The following is a 23563-nucleotide window of genomic DNA, read 5'->3' on the forward strand; positions in this document are numbered from 1 at the left end:
TGGATTTGGGGTTTTTTAGGGATTTACAGAATTATTTGTGCTCTGCAGGAAGTTTAGCAGATTTCTCAGGAGTATTTCTAAAACTTTCTGTACAAATAATCTCGATTTTCTGCTAATCTCTTCCTGCCTCAGCCACATGCCTTGTAATCCTTTTACTTCACGTTTTTTAAACCTCTTAGATCACATTAAAAAGAAAACATTTTCAAAGCAGATTTCCAAAAAAAAAGTGGTTTTACACATGTATAGATTTTTGTGATCACAGCTCTGGTTTTGACAAAATATTCCCTAATGGGAATGTAAAACCTAATTATTGGCTACTGCATATATTTTGAAGGTTTTCATTCTTTCTCTGCCAAAAAAAAAAAAATCTTTTTATTTTGTGACAGTTTTTATAGTTTTTAATGCTTCTGGTTTCCAAATAAAGCCCAGGGTTAAGAGTGTGGTTCAAAATCACATCTCAGTAATCTGGATTTACTTTAAACACTAAAACCATTACAGGAAAATTAGAAACTTTCCATTGTGAAAAGTTTTTCAATAGAACTTATGGAAGTATTTAGTTAAATGGGGGTATTTTGAGCAGCTTCAGGTTTATATCACACTAAGACCTTCTATAGTTCTCCAAAATAATCATTTCTGTGTCAAAAATCCACTCCTCAAAGTAAGCTGATGCTTCAAGCAAACAATACAAATACTTTTATAGGTAGAAAAAAAAATGGAAATATATAATATTTATATATTTATTTAAATAGTCAAATGACTCTTGCTGCACAAAACAGTTGTTGGCTGCCTAAAGCTAAAAAACCAGTGTTGTAAAATTGTCGCTGTACAACTTAACAACTCCAAATTAACAACAATGTACAAATTAACAACTCCAAATTAAGAACTCCAAATTAACAACAATGTCTAAATTAACAACTCCAGCCTCAGTGCTGGAGTTTTAACAAAAATTACTTCCCAAGGATCCAGTGCTCCAATCTCGAGCTCAGATTTGGAACAAGGATCCCACACAAGCTCTGAGCTGTGCAGGATGAACAATTCCATCTTCCTGGAGAGCCAAGGGGAAATTCAGGAAAACATTGGTGAAATCCCTGGTGATGCCTTGTGAAGGCTGAGCTGGAGCAGAGCTGGGCAGAGCTAAAGAATAAAGTAGGGATTTATTAAAATAGTAAAGGCTAAATAAAGAATAATTTAGTAATAAATTATTATGATAGTATATAATATGTATGATATTATGTATTACAATATTATAATATTAGAATTGCAATAATTAGGTGATAAAATTTAATAATTTATTAAAATATGTTTTATATAAATATTTTTATAAAGCTTTATTAAAAGGTCTCCATGGATCCACCTTGGGCAGCACCAGAGCCCAGCCAGGGCTGCACCCAAATGACCCAAAATGGCCCCAAAATGCACGAGCGCTCCCGGGGGCTCTCCCTGGGATCAGTTCTGCTCCATTGGCACCTTGGAGTTCATTGTCCCATTCCAGCTTTAGCCCAGGCAGTCCCACCCTGCTTGTTTTTCTCTCTCCAGCCCACGGTGTTTGTGCTCCTGGGCTGAGATTTGGATCATTTTTCCCAGCTAGAGAAGGAATTGTTTTGTCTCCCTGCTCTGTGCACAGAGCTCACCATCCCCTATATGAATCCCAGACCCACCCACATTAAAGCATCACAGAACCTAAAAAATAGAAAAGCTAAACCTGAGGCACCACTGGGAACACCAAATCTACACCACAGTGCTGTGGAGAGCTTTTCCTGATTTCTTGGGTTCTGCCTTCTGTAGGAGCAGCTGGAGCTTTGTTCCAGGATCATTGTCCTGTTCATGAATGAAAAATGTGAAAATAAAGCAGTGGTCAGAGGTGAGACTGGCTTGAAACTCAGCCCAAGCACCTCTCAATAACATCAGCATTAAATAATTATTAATATCAGCAGTCACTGAAGTGTCCCATGCAGAGCAGGATTAAATCGCAGCACCAAAAGTTTCATTCTGTGACAGTTTGTTGCTGAAGTAGTTCATTCAGTGTTTTATTCGAGTTTTAATAAGCACTGTTTATAGATTTATAAATAATATTGGTTATTAATAAATAACATTACTTGGTGTTTTACCTGAAGGGCAGGAGAACTGAAAATTAGAGAATTAATTAAAACCAATGATGCAAATTGGTATATTGATGTTAACCAGAAATTTCAGTGAAGTCTGGGAGTTGTTCTTGTGTGAAAACAGAAAATCCTGGGATGGGTTGGGTTGGAAGGGACCCCAGGGATCATTCAGCCCTGACCTGGGTGGGTTTGGTTTAATTCTGGAGCTTATTTGTGGTATTTAAACAGTTTCCTCAGTGGCCATTTGGGGTCGTTTTCATTGGGGTTTTTATCTCTTGTTCTGAGCAGGTGCTCTTCTTTCCCTCATAAAATACGGAAATACGCTGGGGTTGATTGAAATATGGGCTGTGTTCAGTGAATCTAAAGTTGGGACTGAGGTCTGGAACACAATTAATTATTTTTTTTTTTTGGTGGGTGTAATGCATAATTAAACTATGGAAATTATTGTCCTAAAATGTTTGGGAATCCTGATATAAAAAATGAGGTGGTTGGTGAGTGGTGTCTGCCAAGCACAGGGATTTAGGATGTGACAATATCCTAAACAGAGTCTGGGAGGTTCTGCCAGCTTTAGATGGGAGCAGAATTATCCATAAGTTCCTGCTTTAGACCTTTGGTCTCTTCCTCCCAGCATTTTTTTACTGCCAGAGACAGCCAGAATTAATTTCATTCATTATGGCAGTCAGTGATTGATTACTCACAAAAGCAGAGCTGTCAATACTCAGTGAATTTCTTTTATTAAAATGTAACTTCCCTCTTCCCTGGGCAGATTTTCAGAGGGTCACAAGTGAAGAGCTGGATTTGATTTTGCTTTTTGAGGTTTTCTTTGGAGTTATTTTGGTGCTGGCAAGCAACTCTTGGTTATTGAGCTCTCAGGAGTTGGATTGGAGTTCCTTTGTGTTGCTGAAATGCAAAAGGCAGCAGGAAAATTGAGAGAGCACCTCTGGTTCAGGGCTTTTTGATAAACTGATTTCTTGATCATGTCTCTATCACACAGCTGAGGAAAAACAATCATTAAAAACCCACAAATGGAAGCTTTTGGCTTTTAGATGCAGCCAAGTACACCAAAATCACTTTATTTTCCTGCATGGACTGAAAACCATTCTGGAAACTTCCCTGAAGGTTTGGTCCTGATTTCAAAACAAGTGGCTGTTTGTGTGGAGGCCCCTTAAAAGTCAGGCTGTTTTCCAGGAAGAGCTGGCTGAAAGGCAGGAGAATTGTACCTTTTTTTCCTAGAGGTGCTGTTTCCTTTCTCTGAGCTGGTGAAGTGCCAGAAGAGCCAAGCTGTATTGTTACAATAAATGGATTTTTTTCCTGTTTGTATTTTTTTTGCCATTCATAATCCATATAGCTAAACAAAACACTTCTGTGAGCTTGTAGTTAAAATATCCTCCTTCTTTCTGATAACCCAACAAGTGAGATATTATTATTGATTAAGAACAACTCCCATCTGTGATTATTTTAGTATGGAATTGTTGATAATTCCTGAAAGCTGCAGTAGGAATATGGCCATATAGAAATAGAAATACAAGACAAAATAAGAAGATAAAGTAGAAGACAAAAACATGTCCATTACTGTGGAAAAAGAAAATAAGAACTAAAATGTCCATTACTATGGAAAAATAAGATGAACTAAGAACTAAAGTGTTCATGTCTTGGAGGTTGTGATGTTAAATAATAAGAAAGAGTTTCTTGTGGCAAGCAGAACTTGTGGAAGGAGAATCAGTGGGGGTGTTTGCCCAGCTCTGTGGCCATTCCTTTGCAGGATTCATTCATCCAGCTGGGAGCCAGCATTGCCTGGCTCATGGAAACTCTGATGAAAGGCTTGAATTTTCCTGAGGCTCCAGGATGAAGCAGGGGCAGGCAGTGGAAAGTATGAACAGCTCCTGCCTGGGGTTGTGCAAGGCAGAGAAAATCAGTTTCGAGCAGGTGAGATCAGCAGGGCCTCTCAAAACCCCACTAAAACAGCCCACCCCATAAAGCTCCCCCTGGCACTGGGGTATTCTCCCCTTGGGAAAGGCTTAGAGTCTAGATAAGCTATAAATAACACTTTTTGGAAGTTTTTCAAGGTTCTGTCCCAGCAGCAAAGCTCCTCACCTTGCCCAGAGCAGCTGAAGTGCAGGAGGTGGTGTCAGGAGAGCTTGTTCCTTATTGAGCATCTGTGTCTTCCTTCCTGAGCTGCCAAAGTGGAATTCTGTTCTCACCCACTGCTCTGCAGTGATGTTTTATCTCCCCTGCTGGGAAAAAGGCAAATCCAGGCATTTCTCTGGCACAAACTATGTTGGTTTCAGCAAGTGCTAGTTCCTAACCCAAAAACCACTGCCTGGAATATTCAGGAATTTAAAATGTCTTCAGGAATTATTTTCTAATGCTGAATTTTTTGCCCCTTTAATCAAAACAGGTGGGTTCTTGCCATATGAATAAATAAATAAATAAAATGCATCCTCAAAGCTCTGTTGTTATATACCTTTACATGCCAGTGTGCTCCTGATGTGTCACTAATTAATGTCTAAGATAATTACAGTGTATCAGGCATTAACCTCACCAAAAATGCAGGGGATTTGGGATAAATTCCAGATTCTTCTGTGCCTCTTTATTATCTTTTATTATTTTATCAAGGGCTTGGATGGGATAGCAGAAGGGGTTTGGAATTAGATTATCTTTAAGGTCTCTTCCAACCAAACCTTTCCATGATCGTTACTGAGGTTTTCAAAATAGTTTTGAAATTTCCAGGTACACTTGATTTGTTCTTTGAAATGCAGAAACTTCTTGTAATTGCTTTGAGCTTTTTCCTACCCTCTCAGAACATTCTTAGAAAATATTTTTGAAGTTTATCTTCCATTCTTCCTTCTGTGACTGCAGTGGAAAATGTCATTCTTTAAAGATCACAGAAATATCAACCTGCTCTGACCAGCTCCTGTTGTTTTCCAAAGCCTCCTGTGTTGAAGTTTAATTTTTTTATTTCCTTTTGTTTTTCCCTTAGTCACAGAGGATGTGTCAGAGGATGAGCACGTAACTTCTGCTTGCCTGGGATGATAACTTTAATATTTGAGTTAAACAAATCCTGCTGTCATGTTAGAAGGAACTAGAAATTAAAACAACCCCAAACACCTGCTGTTTTCATCCTTATCTTTGCTCTCCCTCAAGTCCTAGTTTTGGCATAATACAGCTGCATTTTTCATGATAATAAGTTGTTAAGTACAGAAGTACTTTTCATCCTACTCCCTCAGGATTATGGTCATATCTTCACTCAGTGGGACAATTCTTGGACCTGTCACAGCTGAAAAAACACCGTAAAAATTTAGAAAAATACTTCAGGGACAACTGCTTTGCTTCTTAGAATTTATTTTTAACTTTTCAGAAATGGTAGTTAAATAGGAAAAAAAACATCCTAAACCTCTGACCCCACAGATGATCCAGTCCTGAAGGTGTTGTGGGAAGCACAAAATGGCTGCAAAATATTTGCTAATCAGAGTAAATTAATGAAGCAGTATAAAATCATGAGCAGCTGAAGAATTCTTAGGCACTGCTGGGAGTCCCTTCCATGGTTCACAGGGGTGATGTGGAAATGCTGAGAAGGAGGTTTTTATTGAATGGAACCACGGTGGGTTGGGATGGAAGGGAGATCAAAGATGGTCTCATTGCCACCCCTGCCACGGCAGGGACCTTCCACTGTCCCCATGTCCAGCCTGGCCTGGGACACTGCCAGGGACCCAGGGGCAGCCCCAGCCAGCCCAGGGAACAATTCCTAATTCCCAAAATCCCATCCCTCCCTGCCACTCCCAGTGCCCTCGTGGAAGAGTGGACTTGGGTTAAATTAAGTTTATTTTAGTGACTGTCTCTGGCACATCGCTGTGCAGGAAGTAAATAAAGAGTGAAATCCAGCCCCATTGTACTCTGGAATTCAGGGGATGAGGAGGAGCTGGGACCTGGCTTGGTGCTATTTAGGGACCACTTTGGGCTGGAAACAAATGCTGACAGTGGGGGCTATTTTTGAGAGGTGTTTATTTCTCACTGTTCATCAGCTCTGGAGTTATTTCTAGTAGATCCATCCTTTTTAGTGCCTTGGTGAGTAATGGTGCTTTTAAAAGGTAAAAATGTAAAGAACTCCTAAAGGAATAAATGTAAAAAATCCTTGGTTCTAGGAGGAGCAGATGGAATGACAGGAATGAGGTGTTGATTGTAAATTAGAAAGCAGAGTTACTTAAATCCTGCTTCTGTGTCACCCTGTCCTGGACCAAGCCTGGCTTAAACTGCTCCAGTTCAGTGTTTGGTGCTGCTGGTACAGGAGAGCAGTTCCCCCATCATTTTATCCTTAAAAACTGCCCAAGGGAAAGGATCCTGTGAAAGCTGAGTGAGAGGAGAACAAAATCCAGCTGCAACATGACAGACCATCAGGATTTGGGGAAAACAGCTGCATCAATAAATCTAAACACAAACAATCACCATGGGCAAAGAAATGCTGAAAGATTTTAATGTGTCAACCCAATCAGGTCAGCCTGAAAGTGAATAATCTTTATTTTTTTTAAATAGATTGGATGTGGGACACCAAATTCACTAATGAGCAGAGAGCTCTGACTGTATTTATGTCACGTATTTGCAAATTATTGTTTAATCTCTCTCCCCCCCAGTGAATTGAGTCTGCCTTTGTTGCTGCCTGTCCTGATCAGGGCTTTGCCTTGCAAATTCTCTTGATTTGAAGACTCTCTAATTTGGCATTTCAGTCCTCGCTGTAACGTTGAGGTTGCAGAAGGTGGAACTGGAAATGCTGTTTAAGCTCTGCTGGGCAGGTTGGAAATGTCAGGTGTGATTTTCTCAGTTGGCTTTAGACACTACCAAGGTAGAGGCTGTTGGATCAGGTCACTTTGAGAAGTGATCAAATAGAGTTTGTGAAACTCTGCCCCCTAAAAGGGGCTCTGAATCCTGCCCAGGCTGTTTTTATGGAAAGCACTTGAGCACATTCGTGTGCTTTCCTCCTAGTCCGGCTTGTGCAGTAAAAACCACTTAAAACCTTTTAGAAGAGCAGTTCAGTGAGAGCCAAGTTCATCTGGGAAAAGTGATAAGGCTCAGCTGCTTGGGCACAGTCCTGCTGTCTGTGTGCTGAAAGGCTGAGCACACAGCAGAGGTTTTTCCTCCTGTTGCAGGAGCTGAATGAGGTTCCCCAGAAATACCTTAGAGAGGGTCACCAGCTGCAAACAGCAGGAAGAGCTCAGGCAGAGCCCTCCTGGGAGATCTGGACCCTTCCTGCCTCCGTGGGGAAAGGAGTGGGGGGATTATCCAAAACAGGGCTTGGGCTGAGAGAAGCATTAAACAGAAATTCTGAAACAGTCTGGGGGCCGGCACAGGAGGAGCTGCAGAGAGCCCAGAGGAGGCTCCAGGATGAGCAGAGGGATGGAGCAGCTCTGCTGGGAGGAAAGGCTGGCACAGCTGGGATTGTTCCCCTGCACAGGAGAAGCTTTGGGCTGAGCTCAGGGTGGCCTTGCAGGGCCTGGAGGAGCCCCAGGAAACCTGGAGAGAGACAATTTCCAGGGCATGGAGGGACAGGGCACAGGGAATGGCTTCAAAGTGAAAAATTACAGGTTCAGATCAGATATTAGGAAAAATTTCCCCCCTGTGAGGGTGGGCAGGCCCTGGCACAGCTGGGGCTGCCCCTGGATCCCTGGCAGTGCCCAAGGCCGGGTTGGAGCAGCCTGGGACAGTGGGAGGTGTCTCTGCCATGGCAGGGGTGGCACTGGGTGGGCTCTGAGGTCCTTCCCAACCCAAACCATTCCATCATTCCATGCCTGTCACTGGCTCAGTGCTGAGATTCCTGCACTGGGACCTCTCCCCGTGGTTTCTGTCCCAATCCCTCTGAGCAGAACTGCATTGCTGGGGCAGGATTTGGGGGATTGCTGGTGAAGGATTTGAGGGATTGCTGGGGCAGGATTTGGGGGATTGGTGGTGCAGGATTTGAAGGATTGCTGGTGCAGGTTGGACACTGGGGCTGGAGCAGCCTGGGACATTGGGAGGTGTCCCTGCCATGGCAGGGGTGGCACTGGGTGGGCTTTGAGCTCCCTCTAACCCAAACCAGTCTGGGATTCTTTGGAACCTTAAGTATTCCCTCCAAGTGTGTTATCACCCTCAGATTTTTTATTTGACCTTCCCTTGGAACATTTTACAACACTGGAAACCTGTTTTGGTCGTAGGATGAATCACAGAATCATGGAATGGTTTGGGATGGAAGGGACATCAAATCCCACCCAGTGCCACCCCTGCCATGGCAGGGACACCTCCCACTGTGCCAGGCTGCTCCAGCCCCAGTGTCCAACCTGGAACTGAACATTCCAGGATGCAGGGGCAGCCACAGCTGCTCTGGGCAGTGGGAGCAGAACTTGTTTCCTGTGGAACTGCCCAGGTACAAACAGTGGAAAATGTCCCAGGGAGCTTTGGTATCCCCACGGCTGATCTGCATGGGAATCAAAGTTCCCTTAAATTTCTTATGGCGATGGGAGGAGATGAGGGGCCTGGGAACTGCTTTGAAGGAGAATTTAAGCAGCACCCTCCAGACTCAGCTGGGTCAGAGGCTGAGCAGGACTTTGGGCAGGTCTGAGTTGGTCTCCCTGCGGTGTCTTGGGTTCAAGTGACACCTGAGGGATTTCAGGAGCCAGTCAGCCATGGAGTCTCGGGGAACTTGTAATTATTTCACAGTCCCTACATAAAAGAACTCTCTGTAGTGTTGTGACTTCCAAGAAAAGAACAAAATGTAACAGGTGATATGAGTGCTCAGGGAGGATCTTTCTAAATTTCCTTTAAATAAAAGTAAAGTAATTGAAAAAGGCACCTGGTTTTTAGCCTTCTAAGGCTACAATTCTAAGAAATCAGGATATGCAGGGAATAGGGTGAAAGATATGTGTAAGTTTTGTTTTCTTCTGATATTTAGGGGAAAAAAATTAAGTCAGAGTCGATAGAAGAAAGTTATTAAAACTGCTGTTTGTCTCTAGAGAGAGAGAGAGAGAGGCACAAAGATTCCCAGTTAGAAGCCAGCCCAGGAGAATATCCTGCTTTCCATACCTTGCAGACTTTGAGAAATGTTTTCCAGGAAAGCTGAGTACAGCCGTGAATCACTTATGGAAAACCCAGTGGAAGGAATTAGTCAAAGAAAGCTGCAGTGGCCACCCTTTGCCTATCAGGAAATGGGGCAGCTTTCCATGATTTTATACACATCATGGGACATCCATTTGCAAAAGCTCTCATGAAAAGAGCAAGTGAAAAATTGCTGCTCATCGACTTTCTAAAAATGTTTATTTTGAAATAAATATGACATTTAATATCAGCCAAAAGGGCTTTTCTCTGAATTTCCCTTTTCTGCCTGGATTTTCCTGCTGGCATAATCAAGGGAGCTGGGGAGGAGCTGGCAGTGAATGGTGTCCTCACAGGCAGTAAATTGGCCAAATATTTCTTTCCTGGTTGTTAATGAATTAATTATTTCATGTTATCAGTGTAATTATCAGCCAAGTTCTCCAGTCTCTGCTTTGCCCCTGCAAGTGCCTGGCAGTGTGGGAACCTCCATGGTTTTCCCACTCCTTTCCCATGGTTTTAACATGATCTGTGTTCATTATTCTGCTGTTACAGGGCTAAAAGAAACCAGAAATACCACCAAAAAAAGTGGGGAGGGTGAGGGATTGCAGCTTTCAGTGTGAATCCTGGCCACGTCTTTGCCAAGAGCTGTCTCTGCCAAAGGTGATGAATCCAGGATTTTTAGGGAGCTGCAGAGGAAGTATGGTTGTTTTTGGGTTTTTTGGTTTATTGTTTGTTGGGTTTTGGTGGTGATGGTTTCTTTTCCTGTGAGAACAGCTTGTGCATGGAGATATTCTGGATGAAACCAGCCAGGCCAGGGGGAATAGGTGGAATTTTTGTTGTTAAGAAATGGAAGCTGCTGCCTTTGTTTTGTGTTCAGCTGCTCTGAGCTGCCCTGCTCAGTTCCTGGGCTGCTTTGGGAAGAGGGCAAAGTGAAGGAATGGTGCTTAAAAACCTTGAATTTCCTGGGAAAGTGTAAAGCCTCACTTCCAGTTAAATCCACCTGAAGAAATGTTTGACCACCTGAAGACATTTTAAAAGTTCAGCCATTCAAGGTCCCACAGAACCAAGCTTGACCTCTCACTGCACCTCTCCATCCACTGGAATTTTTATTTCTCCACAATTTGTGTCCACTTTCCAATGCCTCAGAGAGCCATTTGGAATTCTTTTGTCACTTTTGGCCTTTGATTATTGACACCCAAAGCATGCATCCTCTGCCAAGTACACTTTTCATTTCTCCCTTGTCCTTTAACCCTTTTTCCTGGTGGGAATTTTCTGAGAGGCTCCAGACATTCCAATATTTGGCTGCTCTCTGATGATTTGGGGAAATGTCTCTCAAGATGACTTGGAGAAGGCTCTTGAAGGGACATTTTCCTTCTCTTTTGGGTGGATTAGGGATAAATGACCATCATAATTCCTCAGCTCACATTCCTTAGATCCAAAATACCAATTTTTGAACAAAGCAGAGAGATTTCTGGATTTTCTTTAGAGGGTTTTGTTTTTCCCTCAGCAGGTTTGGTTGGAAATCCTGGATGGCACAGGTGTTGGAATGTTCTTCCAAATTGAATGATTTATTTTTTTTTAAGATGAATAGAAAAATAGTTGCCATGAAATACTGTCTGAAAATATTTATTTCCTTTTGAGTACCCAAATGAGGGCAAAATCATTAATTTGCTCTGGATCATTTGAGTGTATTCCCAGCAGGAGTGGAAACATGTTGGAAAAAGCCTTTACATTTTGGAATATATTTCCCACATTCAAAAGCTTTCTAAATGAGGCTGATGGTTACTCAGCTACTCTGTAGTGGAATTTCCAAGTGCCCACTTTTGTGTTCCCACTCAGTGAACAGGAATTCAGTGTTTAATGCTTGGAAATGGGAGTGTAAATCATAGATTTTTCCAAGGATGGAAGAAGCACACTGCAGGTATTTATTTTTCAGATGGGTGGCTGGAAAACTGTGGCCCATGGAATCTGTAAATGGCCCTTGTGTGACAGAGCACAACTCTGGATATTTGATTTGAATATATTTGGATCTCCTAATGCAAAAATGACACCAGCTCATACATTTCAAGCTATTCAAATGTATCCTGTAAGTCTTCAGGAAAAACAGCTCCTTCTTGGCACTGCAGTTGGAATTTGCATTAAAAAATCATCAGGGGGTTATTTGAATCTTTTTTTCATCCCTCAGCGGAGTGATTGTGGAGTGGCTGCAGTTTGTGTGGGAATGCAGGAATTGGCTTCCCAGGAGCCTCCCTGGCATCCAGAGGTGCTGCCCACCCCACTTCCATGGGGCTCCCTCAGCAGGGCACCTTTGCTGGGGGCACACACAGCCCCAGGCATGGCCCTGCAGAGAAATGGAGGAATTTAGGAATTCTGCCCAGGGAATGGGCACGGCCCTGAGGCTGCCAGAGCTGCAGGAGCCTTTGGGCAGCACTGCCAGGGATGCCCAGGGTGGGGTCTGGGCAGGACAGGGCTTGGATCAATGATCCTGTGGGTCCCTTCCACTCAGGATATTCCAAGATTCTTCTTTATTCTCCTTTTGAAATAATAGTAATAGATGCAGGAAACCTTCTGAAAGATTTTCTTTCTTTTTCTTTAAGATCCAGAAAATTAGGAAGTGAAATGGGAGCAGGCCTGAGTTGGTAACTCACAGCCCTGGAATAGGTGAGAATTTAAAGTGAAGGAGAAGAAATAAGGTTGGAACTTCAAGAGGTTTTTACAACAGTTTGTGGTGACAAGAGAAGAGGTGATGGCTGCAAAATGATGGAGGGAAAGTTTAGGATGGAATCAGGAAAAAATCCTTTCCTGGGAGGGTGTGGAGGTTGCCCAGAGCAGCTGTGGCTGCCCCTGGATCCCTGGCAGTGCCCAAGGCCAGGCTGGACACTGGGGCTGGAGCAGCCTGGGACAGTGGGAGCTGTCCCTGCCATGGCAGGGGTGACACTGGGTGGGATTTGAGGTCCCTTCCAAGCCAAACCAGTGTGGGATTAAATGGTAAACAGAATTGTCTCTGAGGTTTTGGAGATCCCCTGAGGGAAATCTGCCTGCTCCAACCCATTCTCCACAGCTTTGCTTGCTGCACAGTGCCAGACTTGTTCCCTCATCAGGGACAGTGACAGCTCTGGGAGGGCTTGGAGCAGCTGGAGCCCAGCTGGGACGGGGAGCAGCCCATGGAGTGACACCTGTGGGTTGTCCTGGCTCTAAGGCTGCACCAAATTCCCAAAATCCAGCTGGAACATCTGAGGAGCAGCCTCAGAGCAGGGACCAGCAATACACTCCTGTGGGTGAAGGTGGCACTTGGCTGTTCTGGGGGGAGTGAATACAGACAGTGATGCCTGTTTGATTTCCATCAGCCATGAGGGATGAGCAGCTCTGCTGGAGAAACTCCAACCTGGAGAATTTGAAGGCCTTCCAGTGGGAGAGTGCAGGTGAAACTAAGATGGGAAAACTTCCTGGGAGCAGAGCCCGACCCCCCGGCTGTCCCCTCCTGGCAGGAGCTGTGCAGAGCCACAAGGTCCCCCCTGAGCCTCCTTTGCTCCAGGCTCAGCCCCTTCCCAGCTCCCTCAGGAATTCTCCAGCCCCTTCCCAGCTCCGTTCCCTGCCCTGGACACGCTCCAGCCCCTTTGACTTTCAGAACAGATTTGGAAGCAAAGCCTTAGTTGCTCAAAGAAGTAATTGGGCTACTTTAATTGTTTTACCTGAACCTTTAATAGGCACTGATTGACTCTTGATTTAGATGTTGAGTAGGGAATACAGACAGGCTGACACACATTCATTCCTTTTGCTTTTTTTTCCTCTGTACTGACCTTTTATCTTTACCTCCTTCATTATCTGGAATGTACAAAGTGAGGTAAAAATATCTTGACTTCTTTGGTCTTCTCAGAAAAGTTTCAGTGAAGATGAAATCACATTGAACTAACATTTCCACCTGCCTTTTGGTGCTGCTGTGATGATCAGTGTGTGTGTCATCAAGCCAGGGAGGCAAAGAAATATTTCTTTTCCTCTGGGAATATTTAAAAGTCTGGGATGCTGACATCAGGCTCTTATTCTAACATTATAAAGTGGATATATGTTGTAGCTGAGACGGTCACAATACACAGCAATTTTTGAAAGAAGGTTTCAAACCTGGTTTTATTTAGCATGCATGCTTTTTATACATTCTTATAAAATTCAGAAGTGTGGTCAGGAAAGACAAACAACATATTTATCGGAACAGGCAATTGCAGGTTTCTGCTATTTACCCTTCTTTCTTTCTTGGTTTCTGTGTCAATGACCTTGGTAGAAAATTCTGATAGTTTTATGTTTGAGTTAGATCTTAGGAGCTCTCACAGAACCGATCACACCTGAGATAGCTGAGCTACCTCAAATAGCATAAAATTAACAGAACAGCTTCTGAGGTTGTGTTAGAAACAGAAAAAGTTTAATGAAAAGCAAAATAACAAAGCTCTTACAGAAAAACAATAAGCCAAGAGCAAAAAGTTCTTACTCTTAACAAAACACCCTACAAAAGCAACTATTTCTTTTATCTTCTTTTTTTAGTGAAATACCTGAGACCTTTTAACCTCTGTCCAGTTAAGTAGCTCCAGTTTTAAAGTCCCAAAAAAGTGTCTTTTTACCAAATTGAAGAAAGAAGCTTCTAAGCTTTTTGCCTTTTTAAAGAGACAAAAAATAATCTAGTCACTCCATCAACAAAAAACACATTCCTACAGCTGTCCTCTGGCAGTGGGAGCCATTCCCTGTGTCCTGTCCCTCCAGCCCTTGGGAATTGTCTCTCTCTGTTTCCTGTGGTTCCTTTGGATTTTGAGTGTGGATCCCAACCTTCCACAAGCAGCTCAGAATGGAACTTCTAAAGCTCCTCTCCTGTAAGATACGTTGTGTCTCCATCACTGCTCTTACACATGAGAGCAAAACTGATCTCAGCTTATGGGCACTGGGTTATTTTCAATAATGAGCCACGTTTGGGTTCGGGGTTTGGTGTCCTGGGTCTGGTTTATGGAAGGCAGGAATTGGGAAAGGATGTGCTTCCTGTGGGAACACCTGGATCAGGGCCAGCTCTGGCCACCCTGCCTTCGACTGGATGGGCTGTGGGTAAAGCCCTGGCAGCTGTGGGGCTGGATTGTGGCACTGCTGGATCCTTTCTGAGGAGCTTTCCCCTCTTCCCATGGAAGAGAATTAGGGAAGTGTTTTAGGGGCACTTGTGGCTCTGCACAGCTCCTGCCAGGAGGGGACAGCCGGGGGGTCGGGCTCTGCTCCAGGGAACAGGGACAGGAGGAGAGGGAACGGCCTCAGGCTGGGCCAGGGCAGGCTCAGCTGGGACAGCAGCAGCAATTTCCCCATGGAAAGGTGTCGGAGTCCAGCACATCCCTCTGGCTGCTCCAGACCCTGGCAGGGGGCTCAGAGACCCTGGCACAAACTCAAAACCACCTGTGGGTTCCATTTTAGCCCGTGGAAAAAGCTGCCAACTCTGGATGAGGAGTTACAAACCACAGGGGTTTGAGTAGTGGGATAGGTGAGTTAACACAGGGTGGAAAAGTAGAATTTTGGGGCTTTTTAGAATGGAGTTCAGGGGGTACAAGAAGGAGGGATTTGGATGTGTCCTGACCTTCTTCTTCTTGTTGTCCTCCATGTGTTGGTGTGATGGTGACACTTTTCTATTGGTTCAAGGTAGAGACTCACTGTCCAACATAAATGACAGATATTGGCAGAAAGGGGCTCAGGCCCTGGCAGGGGCTGCCCAGGGAGCTTTGGAGTGCCCATCCCTGCAGGTGTCCCCTGGAGGTGGCACTGAGTGCTCTGGGCTGGGGACAAGGTGGGCATGGGGCCCAGCTGGGACTCCCTGGGCTGGGAGGGCTTTTCCAGCCCCAGGGGTTTGGGATTCTGGGATTCCCTGAGCTTTGTTGCTGTCCCTTTCACCCCCACCCTCTCCCAGGATCTGTCCCAGCCTGGCTGTATTTCTGTTTGTGCTCAATTCCCCATCCCTGCGTGTTTGGGCTGCTCAGGGTTGTTGTCCTGTGGCTCTGTCAGCATTTCAGTGGATCTGGGCTCAGTTCCCCTGCCATGGTCCCTGCCCAGTGCCCAGATGTGGCACTCAGTGCCCAGATGTGCCAGCCCCAGCCCCGGGGGTGTGCAGGGCTCCAGCTGTGCAGGACATGCTCCAGGAATGCAGGAATGCCACTGGGAGCGTGTGCCCTGTTCCCTGCACCTCTCTCTCTGCTCGGCCTCACTTATAAATAACTTTACAGCTGCTCCCACTTCATAAAACAGCGAGATCTCCCTGCAGAGAGTGTCCCCCACTCAAGAAATAATGATCCAAAGCCCATTTTTGCTTCAGGAGTGATGTGTTTTAACATGTCCCTTCTTTCTAACTTGAATTATTTCATCTTGCAGCTCCACAGATCTGTTAATTGCTGTCTAGATGGGTTTTTTCCCCTTTGAGCTATTAATTCAAATAAATAACCTTGAAAAGGTCAGAGTGGAGCTGATTTTTCCTGGTTGCAGTGGTAAGTTATGCTTCCTTTATTTCATTGTTACCCAGTGCTTGGGACAAACCTCTTTTTGTCTTGGGGGCTGCAGGAGCAGTTTTAACAAATCACTTCCTTCAATTCTGCTGTAAATAGTTATTTTTCCAGTATGAAAAATGCCCTATTAACCCATTTTGTTTTCAAAGTCCTTGTCCTTTTTTAGTTCCTGACAAATAGAGGTGATCTTTGGAGAAATTCCACCTCTTCCCCCTTTTTTAAGCTCCACTCTGAGGGAAGGATTTATATAGCCAGCTATATTTAGAGAAGCCTTCCCAAGCAGGAGAGGAGTTGTTTGAGGATTTCCTGCCCTTCCCTGGCCAGAGTTAGCTTTTCCTGGGGTGGCCTGAGCAGGGTTCTGTGGTGAACTGGACACTGGGCTCGTGTCCCTGTCACCTTCTTTCCTCCTTTCGGCCAGAAATAGGAATAAAAATCAACACTGCAACTGCAGCTGGCCATGGGAATGTTCTTGGTTACTTTTGTCGTGATTTCTTGTCATCTTTGGCTTTGTCTTTTGTCTTTAGCTGTTTATTTTCTCTCACCCCAACATAGCAGGGATTAATTATATTATTGCTGGATGGTTCTCCTCAGGAATTTTCACAGACTTTAAAAAAGCATCTTCTTGAAGGCTGTTTTGATGATCTGGACCCAAATTCAGTCTGTGGTGAAGGAAATGTTTCATGGATTGACTTTGCAAGAACTTTCTCCTTCCCCCTTCTAATCTGCCAACCCAATTACTGCAAAAGGTGTTTCATAATGTGCTTTTTCTACTATAAATACATTATCTGTAGATAATTATGGAATGAGAGTAAAGCAGTTAATGAGTTTAAACAGAAATAAAGACAGTAGAAATAGGCAGAGGTTTTTTTACAAACTCATTGACATTTATCCCTCTGTAACTTCAGGTATAGTCAAGTCTTGAGTTTGTATTTGAGTGTTGTTGTCTTAAGGTGCAGCTGTAAATGCAGGTGAACTTGGGAAGAAATGTTGATGTCTGACTCCAGAAGGGTGAATTATTTTATTATAACTATGCTATAATACATTAATATACTATTTAAAGGAGATACTAAAACTACAAACCTACTTTTCTAACTCCCACATCTAACTCACTCACAACTCATGCCCCTCTCTGAGCCCAGCCCCAGGTGGGTTGGATTGGCCATCAGGCTCAAACAATCCTCACCAGAATCCAACCAAGCAACACCCCAGGGAAACAATTCTCCAAACACATTCCACATGGGAAAACAAGGAGCAGAAACAGAAATTGTTTTCTCTTTCTTCTCTCTGTGCTGCTCTATGAAAAAATCCTGAGAGAGAGAAGAAAGTGTGTGCCAGAATTGGCTTTCCTATGGGTTTGCCTCACACCTTAGAAAATGGGCACTGGTTCCTCTGCTTCTGTTTGGAACAGGAGATTTTCCTGGAATAGCTGTGAGCCTAAATCAGAGGTGACCCTGCACCCCAGACATGTGGTTTTCAGTTTTTATTGTCAGCTGAGTTTATCCTTTGCAGTAGATATCTCTGTTACCATACAGAGCATGCCAGTGCTAACTGTGCTGAATTAATGCTCTGATAGATATTTCTAACAGTCTTTTCTTTCTGAAAAGATCTCAGAATTGCTCAGTGCTGGAGTTTAGAGCCATGGACTCCTCCTTTGAGAGGAGCACTCAGCATAATTGGGTAGAGCCCAGCCAGGTTGTGGGGAACACAGTAAAGGTAAGAAGATTTTCAGGAAGCTGTGAAAGCAACACAGAAACAGAGCAGAAAACTCAGAGCTGCCCAAAGCCTGCAAGTAGAAAAGTTACAATAGTACAGCAAGCAAGGACATGAAACAATAGCTTGAGTTTAGGCTTGGCTGAGACAGACCTTAAGACTGCAGAAAAATAAGCTTAGCAAGATAGTAGAAGGTTTTAAATTAATAATGGAGTATTGTGTGTAGTTAATGAAGTCAAGCCAGCATTGTGTGCAGCAGGTGTACGTGTGCTTTTAGTGATTGGTTAGAATAATTGTCTGTGAGCTTTAGGAATGTGCTAGAAAGTTTTTAAAATGCTCTGCAACAAAGAAATCTTTGGCTGCTGCTGGGTGTGCGTGAGCTTTGCCATCTTCCATTTGCCTCAGCCGTGTCATGAGGCTGATGCTGCAGTAAAGCTCCAGGGATGTACCCCAGCAGTGCAGCCACCAGCACACCCAGCCTTCGTGCCCCATCCATGGAATCCCATCCTAGAAATTGCTCAAACGTGCCCAAACACTGGGCTCTGTCTGCCTGGGCATTGAGAGGGTGGAATACTGCAGGGCTGTGCAGCACTGAGTGTTTGCTGGGACAGGAGCTGCTGCTGCCCCTTTTCCAAGGAGTGTGGCATTCCTTGGCTCCATCCAGGGCATGCTGTCATGTGGAAAACCACTTTGTGGGCTTGTGTTGCTGTGCTCTGATTTGTTTACTGTAAATAAGTCTGCACGTGCTCCTTGTGCAGTTCATTCTGTGATCCACAGTCTTCTATGCTCGTTTTAAAAAAATTGGTTTGTGCAAATGATTTCCCTGCTGGAGGAATGGGTTTATTTCACTTCCATCTTTCTGAGGAATGCAGAAAATATAACGTGGAATAGGTAACTAAAACACAGCTTTTTATAACCACAAAGCAGAAGTTGCCACAGAATCACAGAATGGTTTAAGTTGGAAGGGACCTTAAAGATGATTTTGTTTCACCCTCCTGCCGTGGCAGGGACACCTCCCACTGTCCCAGGCTGCTCCAGCCCCAGTGTCCAACGTGGCCTTGGGCACTGCCAGGGATCCAGGGGCAGCCACAGCTGCTCTGGGAAAGGTGTCTGAAAGGAAACCTGGACCTTTCTGCAAGTCTGACAGGATTTCTCATGAGGTAAAACAGACCAATCCTACTTTGGATCACTTTTCTGCCCAGATTCCTCCAGCAGCCTGAGCACTGGGAGCCTGGCACTGGCCATGCCTGGCATGGCACCACACCCCCTCATGCCTCTGACTTAGCCCTGTAAATGTTTCCAATGCCAAGCACACCCCGGTCACAAACACAGGGAGGAGGAGGGAGGCAGAATTATCACCCACTGTTAATGTTAACAAAATTTTAGGAAGAAATTCCTTACTCAGAGGGCAGTGAGGCCCTGGCACAGGTGCCCAGAGCAGCTGTGGCTGCCCCTGGATCCCTGGCAGTGCCCAAGGCCAGGCTGGACACTGAGCTTGGAGCAGCCTGGCACAGTGGGAGGTGTCCCTGCCATGGCAGGGGTGGCACTGGGTGGGATTTGAGCTCTCTCCCAAGCCAAACCAGTCTGGGAATTGATGATTTTTGTTTTGGGGATAATTTTTTTTTGTAGGGAGCAAAGGAGTGGTTGGGAATGTGGATTCATTTTTGGCCAGTAAAATGAGAGTAAGGCTGTGCCAGGAAAATGAAAGCAGTGTGATTTTCATTGTAGATTACTTCAAGGTGTTTATCCCTGTCCTGAGAAGGGCTGTGGCAGGATAATTAACATGGAGACAGGAATAGAAGCTGTGTGTTGATAGGAAAAGAGCAGCAGGTCTGGAGTGGGAGTGCAGGGATTACACAAAGAGCACCTCCAAGGGCAGCTGTAAAACCTGCCAGGGAGGAGGATGGACTGGATTGTTCTGATTTATGGCTCTTGGGGGGTAATTTTATCAACTTAGAGATTCCCAACATATTTAACTTCACATCATTCATTTCCCTTCTCTGGTTGTTCGCTTTGCTGTTGTAGTTTTTGGCATTTTTGGTGACTTGCCTGGTTTCTGTTTCTGTGGGCTCACTTCTTTCTCTTCTGTGCCTTGCTTATTCCACTGCATGTGGAGGTGAAATTGTGGGGTTAATGATGGCATTTAATCATTCTGTGCTCCCACTATTTCATATATTTACTGCACTCTGTCATTGTCCTTCCAGCCCCCCAAAACGTTCCACAAATGGTCTCTGTCACATTTCTGTCCTTGGGCAGTGCTGGAGGATCTCTCAGGTGCTCTTTGGTGTTTGGGAGCACTTTAGGTTTTGATTGAGCACCTTTTCTGCTATTTTAGAACTCAACTTTCAGAATGTGAGTCCTGGAATCTGCAGCTGCCAAGGGAAAGGTGAGAGCTGAGGAAGGGGAGCTGACCCTGCTGCTCTGAGCCCTTTGCTTTCATTCCCAAAGTGCAGCAGCACCATGGAACCATGGAATGGTCTGGGTGGGAAGGGACACCAAAGCCCACCCAGTGCCACCCCTGCCATGGCAGGGACAGCTCCCACTGTCCCAGGCTGCTCCAGCCCCAGTGTCCAACCTGGCCTTGGGCACTGCCAGGGATCCAGGGGCAGCCACAGCTGTGCCCACCCTCACAGGAAGGAAATTTCTCCTAGTATCTGATCTAAACCTGTAATTTTTCACTTTGAAGCCATTCCCTGTGTCCTGTCCCTCCATGCCCTGGAAATTGTCTCTCTCCAGCTTTCCTGGGGCTCCTCCAGGCCCTGCAAGGCCACCCTGAGCTCAGCCCAAAGCTTCTCCTGTGCAGGGGAACAATCCCAGCTGTGCCAGCCTTTCCTCCCAGCAGAGCTGCTCCATCCCTCTGCTCATCCTGGAGCCTCCTCTGGGCTCTCTGCAGCAGCTCCAGCTCCTCCTGTACAGGTGATTTTTGCCCTTGTTCTGTCTGCAGCTCACCAGGGAGTCTCAAAGAGAGGACAGGAAGCAGCAAACTCTCCAAAGGGAGATAAGGGAGCAGAAAAGCTGCCCTCTGATAATATCAGAACATCAAATCCAGGACTCCTGGGGTGTTGCAATGTTCCTGTTCCAGCCATGGTTGTTTGCACGTGGGTACCAAACCTTCCAGGAAGGAACATTGCAACACTCAGGGTTTGCAGTGGGGCTTTTGTAACTTTGCCTCGTGGTTTCCACATCATCTCAGGGCTCTCCACACAAAGCCTTGCCTTGAACAGCTTTCATTACCTGCACCAGGGGCAGTGGGAATTGGGGCTTTTTCTTTTGACAAAGTGCTTGAGTTTGGTGTTAATAACTCAAAGGGGTGTATTTAATACACTGAGAGATGTGGCCTGAGCTAGAGGAGGGCAGGGCTGGATGGGATTTTGGGAATTGGGAATTGCTCCTTGGCAGGGTGGGGAGACCCTGGATCCCTGGCAGTGCCCAAGGCCAGGTTGGACACTGGGGCTGGAGCAGCCTGGGACAGTGGGAGGTGTCCCTGCCATGGCAGGGGTGGCACTGGATGAGCTTTGAGGTCCCTTCCAGCCCAAACATTTTTGTGATTCCATGATTTGGTACACAACCATGTTAAAGAATCATGATGGTAGTGACAAAGTGGAGCATGCTATGAGTGATTTCTTTGGGGTTTTAAAAAGCCAAGTTAAAAACATTGTGTGTATCAATAGGACTTAAATGTTTCTTTTAAATCTGGAGAACACTGTGAAAAAATTGTTTTGTGAGGTGTGGGATTTCTCAGACCCACTTGGTTTGTTCCAAGCCAGGCTCTAGTCCTGGATTAGATGACAAAGTTCTGTTTCAGGGGCAGCTTAAGTCATTTTCCCTGGCTCTTAGTGATGTGCAGGTGGCCTTGAGGATGGCAGTTGTTGATTTCTCTGGGGGTTCCTATGGTCAGGGTGACCCCGAATCATACAGAGTCTTTGCTCCCTTAGCCCACCACAGCCAAAGAAGGAGCCTGGAATGGTTCTGATTGTGTTTTCAAGGTTCTTGATTCTTCTTATCTAAACATTCTTTCTCTGACCTGCCCAGCTCTGCCCAGCAAGGAGGCCGTGGCCATCTGCCCTGAGCCTCGGGTGGCTCCCACCTTATATACTCAAAACTTTGTGTGTATATTTACAATTTATTACCAATTCCCATCATCTACGTTGGACAGCGTGTCCCTATTCTAAACCAATAGAAAAGTGTCACCATCACAGCAAGTCATGGAGGACAAGACAAAGGAGAAGAAGGTCAGGACATGCCCAAATCCCTCCATCTTGTACCCCCTTGAACCTCATTCTAAAAACCCCAAATTCTATTTTTCCACCCTGTGTGAGTTCAAATATCACACTGCTCAAACTCTTGTGGCTTGTAACTCCTCATCCAGAGTTGGCAGCTTTTTCCATAGGCTAAAATGGAAGCCACAGTTGGTTTTGATTTCATGTCAGGGTCTCTGAGCCCCTGCCAGGGTCTGGAGCAGCCAGAGGGATGTGCTGGGCTCTGACAGGCACTCAGATGTTTTCTGTTTTACTCCTGATGAGCTCCAGGGACAGAAATATCCCCCAGAGGTGCTGCAGTGACCCGAGATGTGCAGCTGAGAGCAGGAACCTGCTCTGCTCTCTTATCTGGAGTTCCCTGCCACGTGGGCAGCGTGTTTGTGCTCAGGTGAGTCACGGCCATTCCTTCCAGGTGAGCATCCCGACCTCTGCTCCGTGGAGTCACACCTGCTCCTTCCACATCCGAAGGCTTGAGGGTACTGACAGAAATTCCAGGTCAGGGACAGGATTTAGGATGTGCTCCCTGTGGTTTCTGGGCTCTCAGGGCTGCCTGGGAATTCTGAATTTCTGTGTGTGCTCAGTGCAGAGCTCTCATCCCATCCTCACTGAAGGAATTCAGCCCGTTCTTTCCTGTGGGAATCCAGGGCTTCCCTCTGGCTGCCCTGGCAGGTCTGGGACCCTGGCAGGGGTCAGGAACCCCCCTGGACAGAGCCCCCAGAGACACTGGCTGTGATCTCTGTCCATGGAAAAGAGTTTTCAATCTTACAGGATGAATTACAAGCTCTGAGTGTTTGATATCAGTAATAATTAAGTGTGACACGGGTGCAAAAGTAAAATTTTAGGATTCTAGATTAGGGGTCCAAAGGGGACAAGATGGAGGAAATTGGGTGTGTCTTGTCCTTTTTCTCCTTCTTCATGCCCTCCATGTTTCACTGTGGTGTTGGCATTTTTCTGTTGGTTCAGGCTGGGGACACACTGTCCAACGTAGGTGACAGATATTGGCACGTTATTGTAAATCCAGCACAGGTAGTTTGTGGTATTTAATGTTTGTACCATCCCACTGAGGGCAGAGCCCCACACGCTGCCCTGCAGGACAGAGCTGCGGCAGGGCAGCAGAACATGTTGGAGATAAACAGAATAAACAACCTTGAAACAGCACAGACCAATTATGGCTTCTGCTTTGGCAGTGGGGCTGACAGACTGAGACTTTCTACAATCTCAGAATCAACAATACCCACAGATTCCAACACTTCCCAGAAAAGCTGCTCAGGCCTTGGAAAGGGCTCCCCAGGGGGGTTTGGGATCCCCATCCCTGCAGGTGTGCCAGGAATGTCTGGATGTGGCACTCAGGGTTGGGGACAAGGTGGGTGATGATTCAGTCCCAGGTGGGACTCTTGAAGTGTTTCTCCAGCTTCAGTGGTCCTGGGATTTTTAAGTGAGGACTTCCAAGAAAAGGTTCTAAGAAATTGTATTAAGTATTCTTTTTGTGCCATGGTGACTTTTACACTGAGGTAACCTGAGAATAGCAGAGAGTTTGAATTTAAATGGGGATTTAGGAAGTAGACCCCCTAAAAATGGGGAATAGTCTTCACGTGGAAAGTTTTGTGTAGTTAAATACTGATGAAATCAGGTTTTAAACTTAGCACTGTGCACTGTTTGCAGGTATTCCCTAAAACTTGGTGCTTCTGTCATAGCCCTGTGTTAAAACAGAATTAACTAAAGGCTTAACTTAAGATCTTGACTGTGTTATAATTTTGGAGCTGCATGTGTGTGGGAGAGCTTCAAATAGCTTGTGAAAGCTTCAGTTTAAACTTCATTAATCACTTGAAATGGTGATGAGCTTTTTTTAGTGGTACTTATTTAAAAAAAAAACCAAAAACAACAAACACACAAAGTAAAAAAACCTCCCACCCTCCTCAAAAAA

General features: G+C 45.2%; 1 protein-coding gene across 2 annotated transcripts in view; it reads left to right on the forward strand.

Annotated features, from left to right (window-relative positions):
* RCAN1 (regulator of calcineurin 1) overlaps window positions 1-23563 on the forward strand; it is a 39380-nt gene that overhangs the window by 3854 nt on the left and 11963 nt on the right. Inside the window, exon 1 of one of the 2 annotated variants that reach the window (XM_072936026.1) lies at window positions 1814-1861. The exons of the other annotated variant lie outside the window; for it this stretch is intronic. Within the exon in view, the coding sequence (XP_072792127.1) occupies window positions 1829-1861 (33 nt within the window). The 5' untranslated portion in view covers window positions 1814-1828. Of the gene's footprint in view, window positions 1-1813; window positions 1862-23563 lie in introns of those variants that run through there. 2 annotated transcript variants of the gene reach the window in all.

The sequence above is a fragment of the Taeniopygia guttata genome, chromosome 1, assembly GCF_048771995.1.
Source record: "Taeniopygia guttata chromosome 1, bTaeGut7.mat, whole genome shotgun sequence".
In the NCBI taxonomy this organism is placed as follows: Eukaryota; Metazoa; Chordata; class Aves; order Passeriformes; family Estrildidae; genus Taeniopygia; species Taeniopygia guttata.